Consider the following 23,893-nt stretch of genomic DNA (forward strand, 5'->3'; position numbering starts at 1 on the left):
GAGATTTTATAATATATTGGTCCCTATTTGTTGGATAGTATTTAAGGGTTCTGATTCTGTAAAACAAAGGGCTAATCTCCACTTGAAACACTAGAGCGGCTCAGGTGTAATGCTGCAGCTGTGCTGCTGTAGCACTTCAGTGCAGACACACACCACAGTGACTGCAGGGTTCTCCCATCACTATAGTTAATCCGCCTCCCTGTGGCCTGGGCTACACTAGCAGGGGGGTTCGAACTAAGATATGCAACTTCAGCTACACTGAAGTAGCTGAAGTTGAAGTATCTTAGTTCAAGTTACCTGGCTGTCCTCACAGCGGCAAATTGACTGCCCTGGCACCCCCATCGACTGTGCTTACTCTTCCTGCCGAGGCGGAGTATGGGCGTCGATTAGCAGATCAATTTATCGTGTCCAGATGAGATGCAATAAATTGATCCCCGATACATCGAACGCTACCCAACCGGCGGGTAGTATAGACGTACCCAAACGGTAGCTAGATTGATGGAAAAATTCTTCCATCAACCTAATGCTGTCTACGCTGGGGGTTAGGTCAGCTCAGAAGTGTGGATTTTCACACCTCTGGGTGACATAGCTGTGTTGACTTAGCTTTTCAATGTAGATCTAGCCATAGAAACAAAAACTAAGGGTCTGATCCAACTCCCATGTTAGTCAGTGGGGCTGGATTGAGGTATAAATCAAGACTGTCCTACTTAGATCCTATATTCAATCGTCTGAGGTATATGTTTACACTGAAGAGCTGGGGTCAGCACAGCTTTGCTCGCATAATCCCCTAGAGTAGGTGCAGCATTTGCTGACATTCTGCTGATATAGAAACACCATCTCTCTGAAGGACGTTAGTTCTCTTCTGTTGGCATAGCTGCATCTGCATTGGGCACAGCTGTGTCACTATGGGTACGTTTACACTACCTGCAGATTGGCGGGTAGTGATCAATCTATCAGGAATCAATTTATCACATCTAGTGTAGAAGTGATAAAGGGATCCCCAATCGCTCTGCCCTCGGCTCAGGAACTCCACCACGGCGAGAGGCAGAAGTGGAGTTGACGGGGGAGCGGCAGCTGTCGATCCCGTGCCGTGAGGACGTGAAGTAAGTGATTCTAAGTAGATCTAAGATATGTTGACTTCAGCTACACTATTCTCATAGCTGAAGTTGCGTATCTTAGGGTATGGCTACGCTTGCAGCTGTACAGTGCTGCTGCAGGAGCGCTTCTGTGGCAGCCCATTAAAGTGTGAGTGTGGTTGCGGCGCCAACACTGGGAGAGAGCTCTTCCAGTGCTGCAGGTACTCCACTGTTTACTCCACTGGGGCACTGTTTACACTGGCGCTTTACAGCGCTGTAACTTGCTGTGCTCAGGGGGGTGTTTTTTCACACCCTGAGCGAGAAAGTTGCAACACTGTAAAGCGCCAGTGTAGCCAAGGCCCTAGATTTATTTCCCGCCTCCATCCCTGACAGACATTAGCTATACCGGTATAAGGTATAAATGTAGACCAGGCATCAACTAGTTTGGGATTTTCTGCCCCTGAATGCTATGTGAAATGGGATGAGGCACTGGCTCAAGAGCCTTTAGCCTTGAGGACTTATCAAGCCAATCCAGTTGCTGAAGCACATCCAGCAGTTAGTATAAGGAACAGGAGAAAACAATAAGGCTGGGTCTACACTGAAAAGTTATATCAGCATATACAGATGTAGCTATGCCAACAAAACCACCAGTGCAGCTGCAGCTGTGTTGATGGGAAAGGGCTTCCATTAATGTTGCTAACAGGTTCAGGTTCCTACACTTTCCATCAGCATAGGCTGCATCTACACCACAGGGCTATGTCAGCAAAACTGTGCTAACATAGCTGTGTTGGAATAGCCTCCACAGGACAGATATATATCCTTGAATTTGCTCACCTTCCTCTTGTTTGAGTGTCCAGGATTTAAAAAATGGAGCCTTTTGTGCATGTTAGAGAGTTTTTAAAGGAGGGAGAGGAAATGAGGAAGGGTGGGGGAAAAACACTCTGATGGATGAAGTGGAGGAACAGAAGTGAGTGCTTTATTTATGCACATTGAGAAGCCTAAGTATGATGTCTTGTCTGTACTACATTAAGCACTACTTGAAAAGGCTACATGCCCTGTACCACTGTTTCAGTCAGGGTTTTCAGTCTTACTGTAAATGACTGAACAGACAGTTAATTATAGTAAAACATGACAACAGAATGAATCCTTGTATCCAATAGGTCACAAGACTGCATCATAGTCCTTAGGGGCTGACATGGAGATGCTGCCAATCATTTAAACCAGTGTAGTCTGGTTTTGAAAGGCAATATGAGTATATATAGTTTTGTTGATTGGAAAAATGCCAAAATGTGTCTGGCAGCATTGTGGTTTGTGACACTAGTTTTTCTGGTGGTAATTTTATACTGTGAAAGAGATCTTTGATTTCACTGCAGCTGGCAACCTACACTTTACTGGCTGGCTGATATCACAAGAACCTCCCAGCTTTTACACAGGAAAAATGTGACTAAATTCTATAAAATATAGAGGGATAGACTGTGTTATCAGTCTTTAAACCCAAATCCACATAGTTTATGTGAATAAATTTCAGATCATGATTTGTGGCTATTACAGATGTCATTGGCTATTTACTAATCATTATTCTGTGATTGGTCATCTCAGTCCCATGGTATTGTTTGATTGGAATGGGGAAAAATGATCAGTGAATAACAAAGTCAAAACTTTAGACAGGTAATCAATCATGTTAAAAATTGTGAAACTTTCAGGATTCAAAAACAATCAGTAAGAAATTCTTGTGAACACATGGCACCATGAATATCAGTGTAGCAAATTTATCACATTTATTTGTGAAAATATTTGTAAACCATCTTTCATATTTTTGTCTAGTTGTAATATGCATATTTAAACCTGGATTGTGCTTCCTACTATGCGATCAAACATTGATATATAACATGTACAGTGATCATCTGGACTCAATTAAAGCGTAAGAAATGTTGATTTTACAAGGTATTTGAAAATTTGTGTAATATCTTCAGGAGAAGGACTTCAGCTTTTTCTTTTTGTGTGTCTCTTTCTATATGTGAAATACCAATACTATGCTGCTATATAAATACACCTCTACCCTAGTATAACGCCACCCGATATAACACAAATTCAGATATAACGTGGTAAAGCAGTGCTCCAGGGTGGGCGGGGCTGTGCACTCCGGCATATCAAAGCAAGTTCGATATGATGCAGTTTCATTTATAACGCGGTAAGATTTTTTGGCTCCCAAGGACAGCATTATTTCTGGGATAGAGGTGTAATATTATTTGTATAGCACCTTCCTCAGATTTTTTAAAAGCCCGTGATAAAGTAAACCCAAATGAAGCTGAATATCCTATCTACCTATTGCTGTTCTGGACTTCATTCAGGTTCTTGTCTAATCCAAATGAGCAGTCCTAGTTATTATTAATAAGTGTTAAATAGATTACTTTTTAAAAAGGAAATATTAACAAAATTTTGAAATACTATGTGAGATGGCAAGGTCGGCAGCACACCTCAAAATCATCACCTGAGCAGCTGCTCATTCAGGCTTGCATGGACAGTATCTAGCATAGTGAGGTTGTAATATAAGTAATACATAACAATAAAATTAAATATAAAGGCTAATCTTGCAAATGGTTCTTTTGTGGAACTCAAGTACATGGGACTTCTGTACACAGAGACCTTAAGAGTGGGTCTTACTTTTATGAATGTTATAAAATTATTTCCATTGCTACAATACTTCAAAGTCACAATCTAAAGTTAGAAGAGTGGATGGCCAAAGAAATTATGTTACCAACCCTTAAACCTGGCACAGGGAATTAGCTATCTTCTTTGTAGTTGTACTCTGTAGAAGAGGTGGATCTGAAAAGTGACAGCACAGCACTAGGCAGCTATAACTGACATACAATAAAAATACAACAGGAGATGTGATTTCTGAGTGTGGCATGTTAAATGACTTTCTCAGTGTTTTTTTACTGTTGAGTTCATGAAGGAAATCAAGGAACCAAAAACCTGATCATGCAAGATCCTTGTTCACACAACAAAGTTTTACAGTTTTTCTTCTCAGGGACTTAGTTTTTTGCAAAAATTTTTAGTGGTTTCATTGCCCCTCTGATGGAATAAATGTCATCCAGTTAGATTGCTGGGTGATGGTTAGAGTTTATTTCCAGATAAAATGCATGTGTTTATAAAACTTTGAGATGGTCCAGTCCCACCCCATAAACACTGTATGGCTATGTAGGCAATGCATGGCTTACCTGGGCTTCTCAGCTGTGGCTATTCTATTACCCAAGGGGGAAGCAATTGATAGGAGGCAGCCACATAAAGTTAGTTACATAGACTCATAGAAATGTAAGAAGGCTGGAAGGGACTTCAGGAGATCAATGAGGCACTTTTGTTTTTAAATGGTGATGTACAAAACTGGCCACAGTACTCCACCTGAGGCCTCACCAATGTCAAGCACTGCAGAAGAAGTATCTGCTGTATCTTACATAGAGTTTAAGGCCAGAAGGGACCACTAGATCATCTAGTCTGACCATCTGCATAGTACAGGCCACCAACAACACCCTCACCTGGTCACTATTCCATCTACATCAGACATTCCCTGTTAATCCATCCCAACATATGGTTACCAAAATCCTCTCCATTCCCAGTGGCAGAGTTTGTGATGCTGCCACACCAGCTATGGCACTCAGGCTTTAAGGGATGACAGCTAAGGAAGCAGAGAGCATGATCAGTACCTCATCTGACATGCTAGTGAGGACAGGGCAAGTGCTTCATGTCTAACTGGGGAGAAAAGTCTTCTCTATCACAGGAAATTTTGCCTATTCATGTACCCTCAACTTAGGGCTCCACAAAGTTGGACAGAGAGGATGAATGTGAAACAGGGCAAAGTAGAAACTCTGCTGTCTTCAAACACAATTAACACTCAATTTTTAAATATAAACTGAGTAAAAATACTGAGTTTAGAAAGCGTGATGAGTCACCTAGATAACTGGCATGTGAATGAGGACTGATTCGAGTGTAGATTCAATCAGAAAAGCAGAAATGCTCTCTTTTTACTAACTTTTCCCAACATCCTCCCCCTGCTTTTTCTGGCAAATGAAAACTAGTGATCATCACCATAGTGGGATAATATATCAATCCAGTTTAATTACTATTAAATCAGGTAAATGTATTTTCATTATGTGTACTTGGTAGCTAGGGACCTCCTTTGCAAAGTGAGAGATGTCAAAGTTTAGTTGGCGTCCTCTGAACTTTCTCATTCTCAAATCCACATATAGCAAATAACAGATTAAAGAATTAATTTTCTTTAAGTTAGTTGCAGATAGCTGAGAGAAAAAAATACATGAAATTCCACCCCATAAATGTCAACACCTAACAGAAAAAAATGACAGGTATTTGCCACTTGTATTTTTGTGTAATTATGCCAACTGCATTTCAGAGTTTGTTATCCTATCTCTACAACAGCCTAAAAGAATGAAAAAATCTCTTATGTTTCTTTTCTCTTGGAAGAGCTTTTTTAAAGAATTAAGGAATTATCAGTTAAGCTTTCCTAATGAAGAGGACAGAAAAATTAAGTGGTATATCCACAGTGAGAAAACACATTATGTTTGAAAATGTAGTAGCTATTTTTTTTTAACTAAACGGATACTGTACATGATATAGCACTTAGTATACAGACAGGGATAAATTGTGCTTATTGTGTTCAGCTCACGTATTTTTAAACATGTCTATCTTTGTCCATGCTAAGAGCACAATAGGGTCTAATGTCATGCTAGATAAAATGTGTGTTAGCTCCTCTTCCCACTGCAGACAAGGGCTAGGTAAATGGTGGTTTGCTCTGGTGAAATCCTCAATGTAGACAAACTTAGCGTGTGCATTAGGAAATGCAACTGCTTGTTCAATGGATACCTGGCAGGGGTGGAGAATATGTTTTGTTATTTGTGTATCTATCTTGCTGGATACATACAAATCAGGAAACACCTGGGTCTACTCTCCTAAAGATTTCTTGGGAAATAATGTATTGTAAGGGATACTTAAATATTCCTGATTTAAGATATACAAGCAGCCTTGACAACATCCTTTGATCTCACTCCATCAAGTAGGAAGCTCTTCTTGGAGGAAAAAGAATACTTTCGGGAAAAATCTGATTAATACTCCAAATCAAATAATCCATAATATTTATATTTACTTCTACAGACATTTGTCAAACCCCTCTAACTAATTCAGAAGCCAACATATTCAGATCTGATTAAAAAGTACAGCCCTAAGACATATGGTGTGCTCTACATAGACAGTGATAATATAAAATCCACCACAGAGACATTTGTATCCCAAGGCAGTTATAAGATAAGTGGCAAAACTAAGTTACTTTTTACAAGAAAGAGTCTTAAATAATGAATAAAATAATAATAAATCAACATTTATACTATGGTAGTGCCTAAAGGCTTCAACTCGGTTGGAACCTCACTATGCCAGGCAGTTACAAACATACAGTAAATGATGGTCTCTGACCCTTTTGATTCTTATATAGTGTAAATATGATGTGACTAAATTTTGAGTCCTTCTGGCACTTCTGTACTTTAAAAGGAAACCCTTTAAAGTGTAAAGTAAGCAATTCAGTCAGGAAATTATCTGCCAAAGCTAAGAAAGATCAGGAAATGCCAGCTCCACAATGCAGGAACATGACTGCTTGTACAAAGGCTCAGAGTGTATATCATTCAAATTGAAAGACACCATTTTGTATGTTAACACTTCAGGTATGTGTGAATTCCCCAGTCCTGCCAAAAGAAATACAGGTGAGAAGAGTATGAGTGTAACCTGTATGACAGGAATGGACAATCTCAAAGACTTCTTTAATATTGTAGTTTTTATTTTTGTAAGACTGGATATTGGGTCTTCCGTTTTTCTGGTGACATCAGTACAGTTTAACATTTAAGTTGTTACTGCTCAATGGATACATTGCCAAACCGATGGGAGAAACTTGCTTCAGATAAGCATCTAGAATGTAGGTCTCCAAGGCTGTTGAAAAGGGTTTGGGTGGGTAGAACAAGGTGGCAATGGTTATAGGTGGAATGTTTCCTTCAAAGTTCACACACAGTTTGAAATAGAAGTTAAAGTACAAATTATTAGGGGCTTGTCTGCACTGGCAATTAACAGTGCTGCAACTTTCTCGCTCAGAGGTGTGAAAAAACACCCCCCTGAGCACAGCAAGTTGCAGCACTGTAAAGTGCCAGTGTAAACAGTGCCCCAGTGCTGGGAGCTATGCCCCACATTGAGGGCAGAGCTTTAGTGTTGCCAGTATAGACTAGCCCTAGATCTTGCCTAGGTTAGAGCTCTTTTCAACAGAAAAATCCATGTCAATGCAAATCATCAGTGTAGAGGCACTGCAGGGGTGTAAAATGGGTCTTGCATTGGTGCTGCAGTGTACCTAGAGGGTAGGGGTTTGCACCAGTGTATCTGCATCAGTGCAAAAAATTCTGATACAACCAAGCCTTTAATGCTGCAGATAGCAACAACTACTTCTTTGCAGCTTCGACTGCACTCTGAGTTGGTGGTGGAAGTCAGCATAGCAGCTGAGCGAGAATCAAGGTGTCATAGGCACAGATCTAAGTGTGTTGCCAATGAGGAGTCCAATACTGGGCATAGATGGCCATACTGATGCTTTGAGTTCTTTGGAATTGGGATGGGAATCCTTGGTAGATCCTGGAGTTCTGAGTGGTTGTAAGGATGTGCCCTCTGCTCCTTGCACTTGATTCCCTCTTCATGGGAGGATTCTAAATGGATTTCAAGTCACTGAGTTGTGACATTAAATTTGCCTTGCCCTCCTCAAGCTTGCCATTCCCCTAACACTGCCATTGGTGCCACTCACCATGATGACCACATGCCTGTATGTTATATCCCTATCTCCCACTTTACATTTTTCACTTATCTTTTTGTTTGCAGACTCTTTGGGGCAGGGACTGGCTCAGTGGTGCCCATGTCTTGACTGAGACCCTTGGGTGTATCATCAATGATGACATACTACGTGTTTTTTGTCCACAATGTCCCATAATAACTAGGAACTAATAGGCATGGGCCCTGTCCCGATAGGTGCTGAATATTCACAAGTCACTAAGGAAAACTGGTTGCTCAACAACCCTCAGAATTAGGCTCGCTAATCATTGTAGAATGTGCTATGGCTTGAAGCTCCAGACCATATTCCAATCACAGGGAGAGGTGCTTTGTCCACAGAAGCTGTGCTGTAGTAGGAGCTATAGGGAAGAGTTCTCCAGACTCGGCTAGAATTGCTCATGAGGACTCCCAGTGACCACCTGCCGCAACTACAAAAGCAGCTCCCCCACCTGGGACCGGTGCACTCCTCCCAGTGATGTGGTTAATGAAGGAGTGGCCTTGCCCTCAACCCTCCTCCTTGAGAAGATGGCATTAATGTGGAGCAGAGGCTCTACTCGCTGTGCAGCTACACTGTGTCTGCCCCCTCCCTAAGGGATATGTGGGTGGAGACTGTGCTCTCCCATCTGTAGCCCCTACATCCAGAATGGCTGCTTCCCCTGCAATTCCCCACCCAGCTCTTTCTAACATATGCGAGAGCCTCAGCCTCTGATCCCATCCACATCCTGTGGCCTCATCTAAATTTAGCCTTTGCAATATTTTCCCTCATGATTCCTCCTTAGCTCGTGAGGATGGGATAGTAATTTCAGTCCCCCTCTTTTCCCCAAATAAGAGTGAACTAGCTGGACAGGGAGAGAAGCCAGAAGTCAACAGACATGTTTGTGGATGGCATATGTGTGGGGAGTTCGGAGAACTTTAGCTTCAATCATGTATAATCGTGTATGGGTATTAAAAATAACTCTAGTGATTAACAATACAGTGAATATGCAAATCCCTCTGCCTGATTGGCTAAGGGCCATTAAGAAGCTCTGAATTTGTATACTTTATAATTATTGAGAAACAGTCATACAGACATTATGCAAATCAAATCCACTCAGCTAAAGTGCAAGGAATTGCATAAGTTGATAACTGAGGATTTGTCTACATATGGAATTATTCCAGAATAGCTGTTTTGGAATAAATGTTCTGGAATAACTATTCCTGAATATCATATATGAACACTCTTATTTTGTAATATACTTAATCCAGTTTGGAACTGAATAACACTTATTGAAGCGCACAATGCATCACTTATTGAGACTTGTGAAACATCAAAAATTGGTTTTCAAAAGTGAAATTGAGTGAGAGGCCATGGGAAGGAAAAGGGTGGGGACAAGAAATAGAACCTCCAATGCCATTCAGATCTGCTGATGATTCTAGACAGTCAAAGATGGGGAAGGGACAATTAACAAAAAGAACACAGTGGATAAGCATCCATAATCTTGACTAAATACTCTTTAGTGATGTGTTTAGGAAACGTCTTTTGAACATAATCCACTTTCTGGAGACACACATTTTCCAAAGTAATTCAGTCAAATCAACAAAGGCCCTTTTGAAAAATTGTACCCTCTGAAAAATTAAGTGTTTGGACTAAATGTTTTAAAAGTTTATTTGCGTGTAGGGATAGAGGTTGAAATGATAACTTTTACAATATCTTCAACTATGAAACTATGGTAATACAAATGACTCTGTCTCTTTAGGATGGCTCTTTCAAAGTTTTAGTTTAGCTAGTGGAAAAACAAATCAACCCACGTTGACAAGAAAACCATTAATTAATGAGTTTAATTTTCTGTCTTTTCAACAGCTGAAATAGCCAAAAGAGATAACAATAAATTATTAAAATTAGATATTTAAAGCAAAATCATAATTACAATACAGCTATGGCTGTTTTAGCCTAAGTAGGTGTAAATATATCATCTTCCACTGGAAGAACTGATCTTTCAATATTAAACATCATAGAAGCCAATATCTGAAAGCAATTAATAGGGCCACTTCAAAATGGGTGGAGAAGAGACATACTTATAGCCCCGTTTTAATGCACAGGAATAGATGGATTTGTTTTAGGATAAAATAAAAATTCTGTTCTTTTCCTAACCACCCACCTAATAAAGCAGTCAATTGTAATCCATGAAACACTAATACCAAGTGCAGATAATCAGTTCCTCCTACTTGCCATTATACAATTAAAGATAAAACAAAAGGCTTCATATTCATGTTACTTTCTCATTGTTAAAGTAACTACCTTTCTTGCTTCTTATCTTTGTTACTCATTAGAGGAGCTGACAAAGCAGAGGAAACAGTAATGAAACTATAAGGATGTCTGTTGTCTGTTGAAGTTTTGGTCCTTCAGAACTCATTCCAAGATGAATCCAAGCAGGTATGTTTTTCTTTGTAGGACCTGAGGGAACAAAGCCTGAATTTAAATTCCTTTAAATTAAACGGAAAAAGGTATGATTTGCATGTACTTCATTGCTCCAAAGTACTTCCTTTCAGGCTTCAGCTGAACACCCAGCTATGGAGACTCTTTCAAGGGCGTGTTTACAGTTCTGAAAGAGTTGTGAATGGCAGCACTCAGAGAACATTTAAGAAATGACTGAGATTTGATGGTCCTCAGGAGAGAGAACTTCCAAGTATTCATATGTAAATCCCAGATATTTGCGTGAATGTTGCTTTTAAGTACTGCCATATTTTCTTTCCAAGTGCATATGGAGTAAGTAGATGGAGGTAATGTTCCCCCTAGAGACCCAGAAACTGGTTTTAATGTGAAAGAAAAATATCAGAGTACTAAAAGCTTTCAGGTTTTTCCTTTGTAAATAAAAGCCTCCAGGGAACTTGAATGGAAAAATTCCTTCTAAAGAGATTATCAAATTTGTTAATTCACTTAATGGTCTTTCTAGGTTAATTGGATTTTGCTTAGAATGCTGGCCCTGTGTGTTTACCTTGATTCTAACTTCTTAAGGGCTTAACATGGTAAACATTTAATGAAGAAAGATCTTCTCTTTTTTGTTCTACACAAACACAGATAAATTATAATTTAGCAGATCTCTGCTTAAATTAAAGGGAATCTGGAAGGAACAATCTTCTGTTACATTATGTACTACATAAAGATTTTCACTGTGTGTGTGTATTACACACATGTATTATAAAAATGCTATATAACATGACATTTTGTATACATAATGCATATAAAATATAGGTCACAATTATTAATATATAATCTGAAAATAAGTATACCCTGTAACTCTCCCTCAATTCAGAAAGATCTGTTAAATTAAAAAATATTAACCTCTGACTATAGGGGAATTGAAGAATTCTTGAACATCACCTCTCACTCCATTAACTTTCTCCGAGAGGTTTAGTATTTCACCCCACACTCTAGATACTTATCCAAATCTTTAAAAACCAAAAATATTAACATGAACATAGTGCTATTGAAAGGTGTTGACATACAAAATCTTTTATTTATCCACTGTTCAAGTCCATTGTGGTCAGTGATTATACAGACTTTCCCATAATATCCTGATGGTGTGCCTCCACACTGGGCTAGAGGGGTCACCTATAGTGAAGGCAAGTCCCTACGCTTATCTTTCTAAAATTTCCCATCATTGCTGCCACTGGTGGGTTTCCACTGATGATAGCAACAGTGAGAACTCTAACGTAAACAAGACCCCAGCAACTGTCAATGTGTTAATTACAGTGTCAACTAGATCTGATTTGAGCAGGATTAGATGACAGAATGATTACACTGCCACTGGGCAGGATACATTAGGGCCTGGTCTAGGTCGACATTGTTATGGTGCTCAGAGAGCATAAAAAATTCACAGTGCTGAGTCCCATAATTAAACTGACCTAACCTCCCTGGCTAGGGCAAGGGAAGAATTCTTCTGTCAACTTCTTATCCACCGCTTAGGGAAGTGGATTATCTGCATAGATGGAAAAAACCCTTCTGTCACTGTAGAAATTGCCTACGCTACAGTGTTACAGCTGTAGTGCTGTAGCTGTGCCTCTGTAGCACCTGTAATGTAAACGTGGCCTAGCGCTCCCACGACTGGTGGGGATGCAGTGTTGTTGGCACTGGTGGTAAATTTTCTGTCAAGAAGGCTAATGTAGAGATGCCAGTGTAATCTTTGGCCTCTGGACCGAGAGCAAACTCATTCTAATACAGCTCAACACTCATCCCTATTGACCATGAATGTCTAACTGGCCACTGATAAGTCATTACTTACCCGGGCTGGCACTTGAAATGGTAACAGAGGTAAAAAAGACTATATAGCATAGTACCAGTTCCCTGATAAATCCATTCCTCCTGACATCTGGCTTCAGTATCTGGACTCACTTTCCTCACCTCAGCTGGACCCCAATTTTAAGTTTGGTCCAGGCAAAGTGTTAAGTTTCACCTCATACTGTACATCTAGAATCCTCATTTCTTTCATTTTATTCCCAGTATTAGTATTTGTCAGAACTCAAGAGACTCCCTTTCATTGAGTCAATTCTCCTGTCTTGAGAGAAACCGGGGGCTGCTTCTTGAATGATTCTGAATAATTCTGACACAGCCCAAATGTTTAGTCCCCTCATAGCTGATTACTGAATATGACAGAGGTGAGCTGTGAATAGTAAAAATATGCACTAGGTATGTGACTAACTGCACATGAATTATACTTTAGAAAGGAATAATGATGCTTCTTACCACAACCATCTTCCTGGTTTTGAGGGAAACAGTGCAGAATCCCATAAACACATTGGCAGAACAAATATCCTTCCTGGGTCCATTCTCCCTGGCCAATGGCACCGCAGCTACTGCAGGAAAAGAAAAACGTTTCCATAAACAAGAGCGCTGTGATTGAAAATTGAGTTTCCTCTTTCTCCTTCACTGGGAGGTAATCCCTGTTTGTTACTTACCTGATCCGTTTATCACGTTCACAGTGTCTGCCAGTAAAGTGTTTTGGACATATGCAAAAACTCCCCAGGAAACAGGTCCCTCCATTCTGACAGCAGCTTCTGTTCAGTTTGCTGGCTTGAGTCAAAAGTAGAGAGAGCAGAAAGGAAGAATTACAAGTTATCCAAGAAACCAGACTGGAAAACAGAGAGACTTGCCATGCACAGCTAGGTCACCACTAGCAATCTGTCTGGTAAAGAGTTACCATCTGATGGCTTTTAGGTTTCAGTTCTTTATAGAAGAAAACTTTCCAGTGGGAAGAACCCACTACAGTTGGTTGAACTTGTTAGTCTTTTCAAATAAAGCAAAGATTGAAGTTAATTTCTTCCTAAATTAAGGTTTGATTATCCTCATATTCACAGAGGCTGTGATGCCCGCAGCCATATGAGCAGTATGCATGGTGTGTACCATTGTCGGGGCAGAGCCAGCCCCACAGCAGTGATGAAGAGGAACAGCATTGGCTGCCCCACTATTCTTTAAAGTTCGGCCTCACAGCCCTCAGTCATGACGGGGGAGCACCAGAGCCAAAACCAATAAAGTTGCGACCTGGCACACAGGGGTTGCAGTGCTGCTGCTCAGGTTCTGACAAATGGGCCATGGGGCCAAACATGAGCGTCGCTGTGACCTCCATGCACCAGGTCTCGATGTCATTCTCAAGTTTGATCACACTACTCCCCTGTGATGACGGAGGGCAGTGGGTGCCAAACCTGAATGGGCAGTGGGGTGACTAGCGCTACTCCTCCTCGTCATTGCTGTGGGGCTAGCTCCTGTGTCACGGCAATTCCTCCCACCTACTGGAGCCTTGCCCTGCCCACGGGATTCACTCAGCGACAGCACCAAAACCTGCTCAGGGAGCTGCGGTGAGTGTCTGTGTTGGGAAGCTGGCTGGGAGAGGTCCGGCAGGGAGCCGTGGGTGGAAAGTGGACACGAGGGTATTTTACTTAGGGCCCAGTGATGGGTCTTGGTGGGTGACTTGTTTTTGTTTCCTTGTTCTGGATGGGAGTTTTGTTGAAGAAGAAACTTTGGCCTGGAATCCCCAGAGGTACCTTGCATTGTGCCTATCATCTGAAAAATTTTGGGGGTGTCTCTTCACAGACATAGTACCTTTTAGAGCCCAGTTTTGCCTGCTGTGTGGCTAGTAGAGGACTTCAGTCTCCAGAGGTGTTAATCTAGTACCTTTCACAAACACTTAACTTGCTTTAAAATAGAGGAAGTGTTTCAAAACATTTGCATCTGTTGGTAAGATATTTACATGTGAATTATTGAGAATATAAAAGATAGTTTGGTTGACAGAATATGGACTCTGCCAAATTACAACAGAATGCTAGAGATCTTTCATGGGGAAAAAAGTACAGAAGCATAGATCAGATAGCTCTGATAGGACTAGATTCCAAAATGAAATAACAGGGATAGGAAGATATTACACAGATTTCAAGATCTAAAATGTATGTTAGTTCAGAGATTATATAAGTGCTCCTGAAATATGCTGAGTTAAAACAATGGAGACTAAGTTTTGTTTATCTACAGAACAGGTATAGCACAGGCAACAGCTGTTTAAAAGTACCTCACCCACTAATATGCATCAAGCCTGACCTCTGAAGAGTTCTTTATAGTTTGTTTTCCATCAAAGAGGTGGGGAAGTAAAAGAATAATTACAAGAACTTGCTCTCTGAATCATGGCAATAGCATGGCACAACTCCCTCGATATCACATAATGCAGAGCATTTTCATATTTAGATAGTGTGTGGAGGTCTTTTTTTAGTTGTCTTAATAACAATCAAACCAAAGCAAATGTTTCTGGGAAGAACAGAATTCATAAGAAGATTTAATGTGAGCGGCAATGGCTCTCATGTGCCAGAGAAGCACTTATTTCCGAATTCTTCTCACTTCTCAGATTTGTACACTTCAAGCATGGCCTCATGCAGAGCTGCATATCTGTTTTCATGGAGCAGTTCTAACTGTGTGATGTGACTTTTATGACTGACTGTTGTGCATACATTGTAGCTTGTTCCTGCTAATAAGCTACATTATGTGCAGCATTCTTAAATTATTCATTATTTGTATTAGTGTAATGGCACAGAGCCCCAGTCACGGACCAGCGCCCTGTTGTTCTAGGCCTTGTACAAACACAGAACAAATCAATTAAGGGTTATATCATACTGTTCAAGCGCCTCTATTTTTAACCTGAAAACATGAGATTTTGCAAGGCAGATCAGATTACTGATCCAGCTAGTGTGGTATCCTCTGTCTGGTCATGAGAATTGCTGATGTTTAAGAGAAAAGAGTCTTGCCTGCTTCTGTAGTGCACCTAAGCAGTTTTGCAGTGCTGTACTGTACATTAGAAAGGCTCCTTCTCAGCCCCATAGTTCATGCCCAGAACTGTGCAAAATGATTCTTTATCTTAGCATGCATATGCAATTATAAATTGTAAGTCACACTGTTCTGCAGCCCGTTTAAAAAAATTTAGCTACAGTGCCTGACTAGACTATATGCTGTGCTACTGAGGCTGTCTACGCTGCACTTATGTTGTTAAAACTTTTGTCACTCAGGGATGTGAAAACCCCCCCCCCATCCCCATCCTGAACGACAAAAGTTTTAATGACAAAAAGTGCCAGTGTGGACAGTGATTTGTCAGCGGGAGATGCTGTCCTGGTGACAAAGCTACCCCCATTCTCGAGGGTAGTTTTCTTTTGTTGGCAGGAGAGCTCTCTTCCAGCGATAGAGAGCAGATGCACTGCATGCCTTACAGCAGCAAGGTTTTAGCAGCATGGCTGTGCCACTATAACAGGGATTGGCAACTTCTGGCACGCGGCTCTACCCTGGCAGGCCGGTTTGTTTACCTGCCGCGTCAGCAGGTTTGGCCGTTCGCAGCTCACCATCCCAGGCCAATGGGGGTGGTGGGAAACCGCGACCAGCACATCCCTCGGCCGATGCCGCTCCCCACCGCCTCCATTGGCCTGGGATGGTGAACCGCAGCCAGTGGGAGCCGCGATTGACCAAACCTGCCGATGAGGCAGATAAACAAACTGGTTCCGCCCGCCAGGGGGCTTTCCCGGCCTGCGAGGGTGTTTACCCTGGTGAGCTGCATGCCGGAGGTAGCCGACCCCTGCACTATAAACTGCAGTGTAGACATAGCCTAAGTAATGCATTGAGGACAAAGGTCTGGACATCACTGGAGCTTGCAGTTCTTCAGTTAAGGTTTCTTTAGTTATTGTAAACAAATAGTTCAATTTGGATCATGTATACAGTGAAGCTTGACTCTTCTCCCCTTCCCCCCACCTCTAGGATGAAAATATAATAACTGTGAGCATAGAAAAGAATATTTTTTTGATCATGTACCAATCACTATTTAAGTGGCAACAAACTACTAATGGCACGCTCCCATCAAAAGAGATTAATTGAGCCAACTTTCTCAACTTCCCTTTGTCTGTTTGCAACAAGCAAAAGTGAGAATGAGGTGTATGAGGTATCACCTTTAACCCTTTCCATCAGTGACAGCATTAGTGCTGAAATGGACTAGCAGCATTTCCTGATTATCCATAGGGCTACATTTCCCAAGTGTCACAGGATATTTTGATGGGATTTTGAGTGGCTAAATGCCATATAACACTTTGACAAATTACAGATTGAGGTCAGATTTATACAGTATTACCAAGTCTGAGTATTTAAAAATCAGAAGTGTCACACCAAAACATGAGTGGCATACAAATCAGGAGATTAAAAAAAAAAAGAGGTTACTTTTATTTGCCTTCTCATTTCTAAGCCACTAGAGTTGGCCACATGGTTTATATTTAATTTTCACCTGTGGGTAGCTCTACTTTTTAAAGAACTCTAATCTGCTGTACAATTTTCTGTTTTCAAGACAGCATTTAATCGGATCTTAAACCAGAATTTTGAGTGTTTCCCACTTTCTGGGCACTTGTCTGCTATTCATTTATTCTTTGTAACTGTTTAAGATTTTAGAGCCAATTTTTAAATGTGGCCACATGCAGCAAGGTCCATCTGCAAAAATATGTATTTACACTCCTTATGTGTGCAAAAACATGTTTTCACACACAAAGGTGTATCTTGAGTGCATATGGAATGAATGCACAACATAATCCATGGAATTTACTGTAGAATCCATATCTTCCTGCAGAATTTAGATTCAATTTCTATTAAGTACAAAGGGTCTTTCATGCAAGTATATATTTCTGTATACAATGACACAGGTTATTCATACAAACATCACTGCGTATGCAAATACAGAGTTTTGTGCATCCAACAGGTGGGCACAGAAGTGGAGCCCTTGATTTTTTTAACATAACAAAGTCAGGTTATTATGCAGTGGTGCCTGCATGAAAGGGTTTCTCCTTGAGAAGCTAGTTCACATTGGACATGAAAATCCCGTTGCCTCCCAATACAATGAATAACTTACCATCTGTAAGCCCAGTGAAAGGTAAGACTTCAGAGGGGTTCCTCCTTCTCCTCTCAGAATTGAGATTATTTATATCATTAAAGGTGGTTAATGAAGTATTTGGATTTTTCTGGTCTGGGTTATCATCACAGTTCTCCCCCTTACAGGCTTTAAATATATATTAAAAAAAAAAATTTAGGTCAAACTCTCACTGATGGCTAAACTGTAGATTTAGCTTTGATAGCAGCAATAGATGGTGTTCAAATAAAGTTCCTATGCAAGTTTGAAGTGGTTTGAAGATATTATTCCATTGTGGTATGGAAGCTGGTCAGTATTTTATGCACCTTTGTCTGTTTGTTTTTCTGCTTCAGGGCCTGATCTAATTCTCCTTGTCTGCTCTCAGTGAGAGGTGGGACAGGGAAAAGGTTTTTTGGAATGTTCTGAAATATCTTACTGAAGCTTAGTAGTATGTATTACAATAGTGTCAAGCAGCTCCTAACTAGGGATCCAGGCCTACTGTGCTTGCCACTGTACACACATAGTTAAAAGTTGCCCCCCAAAACTGTGCATAGATATCCTGAGACATCAGTTCTGTCCTCAGTTGTGTTTAGAGTGGAACTGGCAACTGATTCAGGGTACAGTGCTGACGGAAGACCCCAATCCTGCAAACAATCTGATACATGCTTAATGTTACTCACATGAATAGAAGCATTTAGGATTAGTCACATATGTAAGTGTTTGCAGGGTGAGGGTAGAAGCAGTATTTGTTTCCTATGCTAGCTATTTACAAGTAAAAGTATTCAAAGTGCACAGAAAAATACATTTTTCATTTAAGAAAACCAGCAAAAGCAAAACGGGGGTTGGAGGGGAGAGAGAAGGAGTACTCTTACCATTTCCAAATTGGATTACTTGTAAAGATAGTGCCAGGCTTAAAAGACACCTAAAACACAAAATGATACATATAAGGGAATGCTGATCTCATTAAAAAAAGTTAAATTATACCATCAAAGGAACAATAAACCTAGAATTTATTATGCACAACAATCTTGGAGCAATATAGTTTTTGAGGAAAGGAAATCAACACCTACTTACAGTAATACATTGATGAGTACAAAGGAAAATGATAGCTATAAAGAGAGATAAAATCGAAGTTAAGGATCTTAAATGTAAGATTTTATAAAATGTCAATACACTTCACTAGAATGAATGAACACTGGCATTTTCCTGACTGACTCTATGTATATAAAGTAGCATTAGCTTACCTAATAAGCAGCATTTTTCCTCAGGTCAGTCTGAATTTTTTTCCTTTCCTTACACCTGAAATCCCTGTGCTGTAGTTTTCATGCCACAGTCCATACAATGAAGAGCTCTTTCTGACAGAAGGGAACACAGAAGGCAGACTAAAGCTACTCCCTTGCACACCTCAGCTCACAGGGTAATGCTTATCCCCCTGAGTTTTAACCCTATGTATTTCCTGGCTCCCTGCAGCAGGTCACTTACAATTAGCACCTTCCTACTCTCTCCTCCCACCTCCTCACTTGACCTCTTCTCATTAACTCAGCAATTTGCCAAGAGGCCAGAAGGGTGATGTTATACAGGCCCCATTATGGGGTGGCCTTGGGGCACCATAGTTAAGGTTGAACTGAGCTTTCAGTTAAAAGCTAATTTTCAAAGTGCTCTAATATCCACATGCACATTCAGATTGTCTTGAAAATTTCTGTGCATCATCAGGATGCAGGATGATAGGGTGCAAATTTGGAGTCTTTTGATCAAGATACAGAGCCCAGAAAAAATTAAAATGAGTCCGGAACCAACAAAGGGACCATATTTGGAGTATTTGTATGTTTTTGTGTAATATGCTACCTTGTTTGGGGCCTTTTAAATATTATATACAATATTTTAATGGTCAGCAATTTATTATTTAACTGTGCAGTCCCATAAGGATCTTGACAGATAAGGGACAGATCTTAGTGACACAATCATAATGTATTATTTATTAGATTATAAAATGTGCATATCCTTAAATAAGTGCTTGTCTACATGCAGAGTGTCATGGGTTTAACTTAAAATGTGATTTTAAACAGATTTAGTTACACTTGTGCAAAAGGCCATGTAGACACACTTGTTTCTGTTTAAACCATACTTTATTTTGGTTTAGTTTAAGGAATAGGTTTGAATGAAACTGAAATAATTCGCACAGGGATTTGCACCACTTTAACTAAACCAGTTTGACTAAACGAGTGCAAGCGTATTTGCAGAAGACCCTCCTTGCTCTATATTAGTGGAGGCCTGTTGCACTCATTGGGTGTGTACCTATCTTGAAGTGGTTTCCTGTTATTTCAGCTGCAGTATTGCCAACTGAAGCACTTATGATTCATGAATTAAGACCCCAATATTGAAAGATTTGCTTTAAAAAATCATATGATTTTAAACAATAATAAATTTGGAACTCTCTTTTGCTTTCTGGTTTTTCAAGGTTCATATTTTCCAACTTTTCTCTGCAACAACAAAGGCTAGAAACTTAATTTGTATTAAATTAAGGCTAAAATTCTCATGTTATCCAGGAGTGTAGGCTTTAATAAAAATCATAAACATCATGAGGTGTGCAGTAAAATTGCAATAAGTAGAAACTCTGCAATTATGCCTCAGAAATAAACCAAACATTCTGAAGTTTCCATTTCAAGTAAGCTAGATAATATAACGGGGCCACTGAATTTCCGTTAAAAACAGGAGCTGGTGTGACAGTCTTGTCCAGTTTGTTTTTGCATTCAGAATTCAGTGGTGAAAAAGAACCTACGTAAAAGTATAATAAGGAAGGAGAAATTTACGGTATTCTCTAATCTCACAGAGCAATTAATTCTTCTTGTAATGATTCCCTCCCTAATTGACCCCCAAAATTGATCCTCTCTCTCACCATGATCCTGCTCTCTCACACACATACAAGTGGCCTATAAACAATGATCTTCATTAGCTTTCTGCATTTAAAAAAAGAAGTTTAGAGCCTAAAGGAGAGTCCAAGACTTGCAAATTGAAGTAGTATTTATTTCCATGAACTTTGACTCAGGATAATGATGGTAAACAATAATTAGTACCTGATGTTTATAGATCTCATACTATGGGCCACTTATGTGAGTGGTTCCATTCATTTAAATGGGATTACTCATCACAGATAAGGTGAGCAGGCTCCTGCAAAGACTAAAGCACATGCTTAACTTTTCATACAGAGGGGTTCAACAGTGTGTGAAATTAAGCATGTTCATGAGGCCATGTCTATGTTTCGGGCACTACAGGGTCAGGGCATAGCTACTGCACCATAGCTATGCCGCTGTAATCCCAGGGTGTATGCATAGGAAGGATTTTTTCCATCTCTGTAGAAACTCTGTCTCCCTAAGCAATGATAGCTTAGTTGACAGAAGCATTCTTCCATCAAAATTAGCTGCATCTTCACCAGGGGTTAGGTCAGCATAGTTATGGCGCTCAATGATGTAGATTTTTCACACCTCTGAGCACCAAGCTATGTTGGCCTAAGTTTTAATTGCAGACCAGAACTCATCAGTCTTTGCAGCACTGGGATTTTAGCCACTTTTAGGGTGGAAGTGCTTAGCAAACATGTAGCATAGCTCAGAACAGCAAGTGAAGAATAGCAAAGGAGTAGAGAAAGTGAAGAATGTATCTGAATGTCCAGGGAGAATTTGAGATAGGCAGAATGCAATTATTTGAGTGGGAATTCATCTGAGATGCTAGGCCTAACAGTCCTATCTCTTGTTAAAGTGTTAGAGGAGCGGTAATTACCACAAGCTGGCTTTGGTTTTACTTTTCTTCCTCTGAAAAAGGAAAATTCTGAAAAGTGGGATAACTATGTCAATGAGGGGGTGATTTTTACTAATGTAATTATACCAGTACAAATCCTAAACACATTTATACTGGAATAACTCCTTGATGGTACAATTTTCTAATGTCAGAGAAGGTCTGAGGGCTTGTCTATACTTAAAATGCTATGGGACACGGCTTCCTCATTGCAGCTTCACTGCTGTAGCGCTTCAGTGTAGACACTACCACGCTTATAGGAGGGATTCTCCCTTGGCATAGGTAATCCACCTTCCTGAAAGGTGGTAGCTAGGTTGACCGAAGAATTCTTCAGTTGAACTAGCCTGGAATTTTGGTTGGTTTAACTATTCAACTCAGGGGTATGGATTTTCCACACCCCTGACTGACATAGTTAAACTGACCTAATTTTCTAGTGTAACCAGTCTTCCGAGTCCCTTTTTTTGTGGTTTAACTTAATGCATTTTAGAAGTAGATTAAACTAAGCCACACAAAGGCATTTTGGGTGCAGAATAAGAGCATTCACATGGGAAGCTAGTGGCGGAATTCTGCAATAGCTTATTCTGGGCTATTTCCCCATGTAGACAAGCCCTGAATCTCCTATTCTTGAAGATGCAAAATAATTATGTAGTGACGATCAAAAGCCCTCAACAACATATAACTGATGAAATGGTTAATGTGAAGTGGCTGTGGTTAGCTAATGAATAAACTTTGACTGTTCCAGATATTTATTACATAGATGAAACTTTTTTTTTGTATTTTCTCTTCTTTTGTTTGTAGCTTACGTTTGCTAAGATCAGTGTCAGAAGGTTATTCGTTTTTGGCCCATTGATCAGACATTGTTTTCAGATACCTACATTTATTATCAAGCTTAATAAAAACAAAATTGAAAAACCTCACTGATGGATTTGTTGGAGATGCTGCTGCTGCTGCTGTTAGAATGAAAAATGCATCTCCTTGTTTTCTCTTCTGAATTATGTTACATTTGATTTTAAATGTAGCAACATGGTGAAAGCTGATATTTCTGGAGGGGTTCATTCAGTACAATTTAGCAGCTCGTTAAAAGCTAATAGCTCTAAGGTGTGCCTGGGACTAGCAAGACAATTAGCACCGGGAACCCTTGACTTTGCTGTTGTTGGGTTCTATTATCATGTTGCCATTTGCTTGGTTGTATGAAACCAGTGTGGTTTCTCAGAGGCATAGATTAAATCTCAAGAGAATTACATCACAATAGTTAACTCATTCATTATTATTTCAGCTCTATCAGTATGAATGAACAGATTCCCTTAATGCACTTGCTTTTTAAATGAGTTTTACTGCTTAAAGAAAGTATTTAATCTTCCCCCTCCTTTTTAGTGTCGATTTATTACCAAGAACACTATCAATTCAGTGTATTTCTATGGAATAGCAGCCTAATAGCAATGTAAATGTAAACTCTATTAGCTGCATTATAATCATAAACTTTTCATGAAGAACAGGAGTACTTGTGGCACCTTAGAGACTAACAAATTTATTTGAACATAAGCTTTCATGGGCTACAGCCCACTGCTTCGGATGCATAGAATGGAGCACACAGAAAGAAGATATTTATACATACAGAGAACATGTAGCCCATGAAAGCTTATGCTCAAATAAATTTGTTAGTCTCTAAGATGCCACAAGCACTCCTGTTCTTTTTGCGGATACAGACTAACACGGCTGCTATTCTGAAAGTTCGCATGCTTTACCCAGTTATCTGCATGAAAGCATAGTGTATAAAGGAAGTTTAAATGGAACATGTTCTGAATATGTCAACTGGTGTCTAGAGAATCATAAAACCTGCCACTGCCTACAGAACACAAAAAGATCAAGCTATTGAAGGATGATCTTATGACTGAATTTTACGAAATTTGGGTTCTATCCTTGGCTCTGATACAGATTTCCACTTTGACATCGGACAAGTTACTTCACTTTTCTGTACCTCAGTTTCCCATCTGTAAAATTGGGATAAAAATGCTTGCTTGCCTCACAGTGGTATTGTGAAGTGTCATTAATGTATGTGAAGTGATGTGCATCGTTAGAGAAACCTATAAATTAACAGTAGCTGGCAAATAAGTTGTATAAATCAGTGGTTCAAAAAACTTTTGTACTGGTGACCCCTTTCACATACCAAGCCTCTGAGTGTGACCCCCCCCCTTATAAAAATCTAGCTTATTTAAATTGCTTCTTATACAGAATTAGGTTCTGAAGGAAAGAGATGGTCAGAAGCTGTTTAGGCCTCTTAAATCTACCTTTCCGAAAAGCTGGTAAACTTGTCTGGGATAGTTCATGTTTACCAGCGATTTAAATATCAGTTGATGCTTTATGGACAGTGCAAATTCAAGCAAAAATTAATTGAATATTTAGTAATCATTGATCAGAACAATAAATATCCTAGTCAAGTTCCAATGGAAGGCATAAATGTCTTGTTATTCAAAAGGTTACTGTGCCACAGAGAGGACATGTATGGACCTGCCATAAAATAAAACGAGTGAACTTCCTGCTAATGAAATTCAGGAAATTGAGGGGGAAACGTTGCCCGAAGATTCCTGGGATAGGGCTCAATTATGCCTCTGCAGAAACAGAGGGGAGGGGAGAAGGGCACATTATCTTAGCAATGGTGCCTTGGAGGCATACCTTGTACAGGTATAATGCCTCCTGTGGGCTGATGGAGCACAGTGCAAAGTAGGGAGGGCACTATGCCTTTAAAAGTAGTAGCAAGCCCAACATACAGTACAACCATTC

The 23,893-nt window shown here is 40.0% G+C and overlaps 1 protein-coding gene across 1 annotated transcript in view; it reads right to left on the reverse strand.

The window, feature by feature from the left end:
- Positions 1-10,243: 10,243 nt before the first annotated feature.
- The window catches only part of LOC115654033 (cryptic protein-like), a 29,543-nt gene continuing 15,893 nt past the window's right edge, over positions 10,244-23,893 (reverse strand). The window contains exons 3-7 of the mRNA XM_030567976.1: positions 18,196-18,277; positions 17,327-17,473; positions 12,873-12,987; positions 12,661-12,770; positions 10,244-10,371 (exon numbers count right to left, since the gene is read on the reverse strand). Of these exons, the coding sequence (XP_030423836.1) occupies positions 10,244-10,371; positions 12,661-12,770; positions 12,873-12,987; positions 17,327-17,473; positions 18,196-18,277 (582 nt within the window). The remainder of the gene's footprint in view (positions 10,372-12,660; positions 12,771-12,872; positions 12,988-17,326; positions 17,474-18,195; positions 18,278-23,893) is intronic.

Source organism: Gopherus evgoodei, chromosome 6, assembly GCF_007399415.2.
Source record: "Gopherus evgoodei ecotype Sinaloan lineage chromosome 6, rGopEvg1_v1.p, whole genome shotgun sequence".
Taxonomy (NCBI): domain Eukaryota; kingdom Metazoa; phylum Chordata; order Testudines; family Testudinidae; genus Gopherus; species Gopherus evgoodei.